Here is a 3,985-nt window from a genome sequence, read left to right as displayed (position 1 = left end):
CCATGAGTTAAGCCAGGAGCAACAACAACACATCAAAGATGTTAGTGACAGGAATGGGCTATCTCCAGAAAGAAGAGGAAGAAATAAACACAGGAAGGGTATTAGAAAGTCAAGAAGTAGCAGTAATATAAAAGCTCTGTCCTGCAAAGGGGAGAGAAGAAAAAGTCAGCAAGCTCAGGATGTTTCTTATGATTAGTGCAATCATATGGAACATAAGGGGGGTCAGATCCAAAAAAGCAATATAGAGACTCAAAAGAATGGTTAATAAATACAAGGTTGACATGGTGGCTATTTCAGAACCTATGGTGAATAAGAACAAAGTAGAGGGTTATAAAAGATACTTGGGATTCAACCATTGTATCACCAATCCTAATGGTAAAATATGGTGTTTTTGGAGGGATAATGGCATTGTCACCACCATTAAGAATCATGACCAGTTGATCACTATGAAAATTCAAGAAAATACTTCTAGTCTAGACTTCTATGTCACTGCTGTCTATGCTAAATGCAAAGCAGCAGAAAGATTGGAATTATGGAGCAGTCTAGAGGACTTGAATAACTATATCACAAGCCCATGGTGCATTGGGGGAGATTTTAATATCATCCTCTATCCAGAGGAAAAGCTTGGGGGCAGACCTCATAGAAACTCTAAGAGCTTTGCTTTTACTGAGTGCATGGACTCTTGTGGCATGGCTAATTTGGGGTATATAGGTTCCAAATATACCTGGTGTAATAATAGGAGGCCATGCAAGAGAATTTGGAAAAGACTTGATAGGATTTTTATCAATGATCTTTGGGCACAGAAATACAATTGTAACAGTGTAAGACACCTTCCTAGAGTAGGTCAGATCATAGACCTATGTTATTTAATTGTAACAATGGCTCTACAGTGGGTAAAAAATATTTCAAGTTTTTGGAATTTTGGACTGATCAGGCTGACTTTAAAACTATTGTTGCTGAGGAATGGAATTGCTTTATTGAGGGCAACCCTATGTGGAGACTTCAACAGAAGCTGAAAAATCTTGGTAGGAGATTGTCTAAATGGTCTAGAGAAGAAATAGGTGATGTGCATGAAAACACTGATGATTGGGAGGCCAAAATGCAGTTTTTAGAGGAGATGGACTTGGCTGCAAGGTCTGAAAATAGTAGAGAGGATCTTAATAGAGGTCATGCTGAATATGTTTGCTGGCTTAATAAACAAGACAACATGTTGAAACAAAAGTCTCATATTAGATGGTTTGAAGATGGGGATAGCAACACCAAGTACTTTCATGCTGCCATTAGAGAAAGAAGAAGAAAATTGAATATTCAAAGAATCATGAATAAGAAAGGAAACTGGATTTCTGGAGAAGACAGAATTGCTAGAAATGCTGTTAACCACTTTGAGAAGATTTTTAATTTAAAGAAGGCCATTGTAGACCCTCAAATTTTGAATTGCATCCCGGAGTGTATCAGTGATGAAGATAACAGTTTTTTGATTAAATGTCCTGAAGAAGATGAAATTAAGGAGACTGTTTTTAACATGAGCACTGACAGTGCTGCTGGGCCTGATGGATATACTGGAAAATTCAACCATTGCTGTTGGGATATAATCAAGAGGGAAGTGGTAGAATTTTTTCAGTTTTTCTTCATGAAAGGAAAAATGACCAAATTCTTTTCACATACCCTTCTTGTGCTAATCCCTAAAGTAGAAAGCCCTAGTAATTTTACAGAGTTCAGACCTATAAGTCTCAGTAATTTCTCGAGCAAGATTATCACCAAGCTCATTTCCAGGAGATTGAATCCTTTACTGCCCCTTATGATCTCTGAAAATCAAAGTGGCTTCTTGAAAGGAAGACTGATAACAGAAAATGTCCAGTTAACTCAAGAGATTGTGCAAAATATCAAGTGTAAGAACAAAGGGGGTAATGTGGTGATCAAGCTGGATATGGCAAAAGCTTATGACGGAATGTCTTGGTCCTTCATCAAAGCAGTGCTCAATAATCAATGTCTTGGTCCTTCTCGGATGTTGTTACCAATATGATCATGGGCATTGTGTCCAACGTTTGGTATTCTATCAAAATCAATGGCAAAAGACATGGATTTTTCACATCATCTCAAGGCCTGAAACAGGGAGATCCTCTTTCTCCATCTCTATTTATCATTGGCGCAGAAATTTTAGCTAGGCTTCTTAACAGTTTGATTCATAGTGAACATTTCTTGCCTTTTGCTATGTTAGATACAGGTCCTGTCATTAACCATTTGTCTTATGCAGATGATATTGTCATTTTTACGAGTGGAAACACCAAGGCCATCAAGATGATTATGAAGCAAATTCGGTGGTACAATAGATGCTCGGGGCAGAAAATGAACAAAGCCAAGTGTTTTTTCCTAACTGCTCCAGGCACTGGTCCAAGTAGAATTAATAAGATTAGAGAAGCAACTGGTTTTCTTGACAAACAGTTCCCACTTGAATACTTGGGCTGCCCCATCTATAGTGGAAGGAAAAAGGTGGAATACTTTGAAAAAATGCTATCCAAGGTCATTAAAAGACTGAATGGATGGCAAAACAGTATGCTGTCTCATGGGGGAAAGCTGGTGTTGATCAAGAGTGTGCTCCAATCTTTACCTATCTATACCTTAACTGCCCTTACTCCCCCCAAAGGCACCATTTCCTTAATGGAGAAGCATTTTGCTAGATTCTTTTGGGGGTCAAGCAATGATAAAAGAAGATACCACTGGAGTTCTTGGGAGAACTTGTGTTTTCCTAAAGAGGAAGGTGGAGTGGGCATCAGAAATATGACTGACATTTGTAAATCTCTAGATATCAAGAAATGGTGGAGATTTAGGTGTCAAGACTCTTTGTGGGCTAGATTCACAAAGGCTAAGTACTGCATAAGAGCACATCCTGTCGCTAAAGTCTGGGTGTCTGGGAATTCTCACATTTGGAAAACTTTGACTAAAATTAGAAGTGATGCTGAGCCACACATGATCTGGAAAATTCAAAATGGTCATATCAGCTTTTGGTGGGACAACTGGACTGGTTATGAAGCTATTGCTACTTACTGCCCGGATTATGTACACTCTATTAGAACAAGAGTAAGAAACTTCATTATTGATAATGAATGGGACTTGCAAAGCTTGGGAGACATAGTTCCTGGTTGGCTGTTACATCACATTGCCAGTATCAAGATTGGATCACAACACAAAAAAGACTACTTAATGTGGAAGCTGGCTGCAGATGGAGTTTTTTCCAACAAAGAAGCCTGGAATGGGATAAGAACTCATAGACAGAAGGACATGTTAATCAACAGGGCCTGGCACAAAAGCATCCCTTTAAAATTTTCATTTCTTACCTGGAGATTGATTAAAAGCAAGCTACCATTCACTAACAACTCTGTTTGCAGGTTTGTGGACATGCCAGTTGACTGCTTATGCTGTTCAAATGCTCAACCAGAGACTATCCAACATTTTTTCATCGAAAGTGAGCCTGCTCTATTTCTGTGGAAATATTTTGGACAACCTCTTGGAATCAGTTATCAAGTCCAACCTGTTAGAGCTTTTCTACATGAATGGTGGCAAACCCGGAGCAAAAATGAAATGCACAAGATGATAATTCATGTTATCCCAGTTATCATATGTTGGGTAATGTGGATAAACAGATGCTCTTGCAGATATGGAGATCAGAAAAAATTCTACATTAGGAGAATGCAACAAGAAGTGATTTGGTATCTCAAAGCAGCAATGGACAAAGCATTCCCAAAGTTCAAAATGGAGTTGCCTTGGCATCAACTGTGTGAAGTAGTGGAGAAGCTTAAACCAAGAGCAAATATTACACAAGTAACATGGAGCATGCCACCAACTGGGAAAATAAAAGTTAACACTGATGGGAGCTACAACAATCATGGCAACAGAGCTGGAATCGGGGGAATAGCTAGAGATGAGACTGGAAGCATGATTTTTGCCTTTGCAATCCCAGTTCAAGGTACAAGTCATAACATGATAG

At 38.8% G+C, this 3,985-nt stretch overlaps 1 protein-coding gene across 1 annotated transcript; it reads left to right on the top strand.

Annotated features, from left to right (window-relative positions):
* Window positions 1–257: 257 nt before the first annotated feature.
* On the top strand, window positions 258–2,023 carry LOC132637971 (uncharacterized). The gene is made up of 2 exons (XM_060354974.1): window positions 258–821; window positions 935–2,023. The coding sequence occupies exons 1-2, from the start codon at window positions 258–260 to the stop codon at window positions 2,021–2,023; spliced, it is 1,653 nt and encodes a 550-aa protein (XP_060210957.1).
* The last annotated feature ends 1,962 nt before the right edge of the window (window positions 2,024–3,985 follow it).

The sequence above is a fragment of the Lycium barbarum genome, chromosome 4 (assembly GCF_019175385.1).
Source record: "Lycium barbarum isolate Lr01 chromosome 4, ASM1917538v2, whole genome shotgun sequence".
In the NCBI taxonomy this organism is placed as follows: domain Eukaryota; kingdom Viridiplantae; phylum Streptophyta; class Magnoliopsida; order Solanales; family Solanaceae; genus Lycium; species Lycium barbarum.
Note: the sequence above shows the minus strand (reverse complement) of the source record. Positions and strands in the feature narration are given on the sequence as shown.

What these genes read in the sequence shown, in the direction of transcription:
- LOC132637971 (XM_060354974.1), top strand. Translation starts at nt 258, where the DNA reads ATGGTTAATAAATACAAGGTTGACATGGTGGCTATTTCAGAACCTATG. An exon ending in AGAAATACAATTGTAACAGT is followed by an intron (nt 822 to 934) that starts GTAAGACACCTT and finishes TGGACTGATCAG; the next exon opens with GCTGACTTTAAAACTATTGT.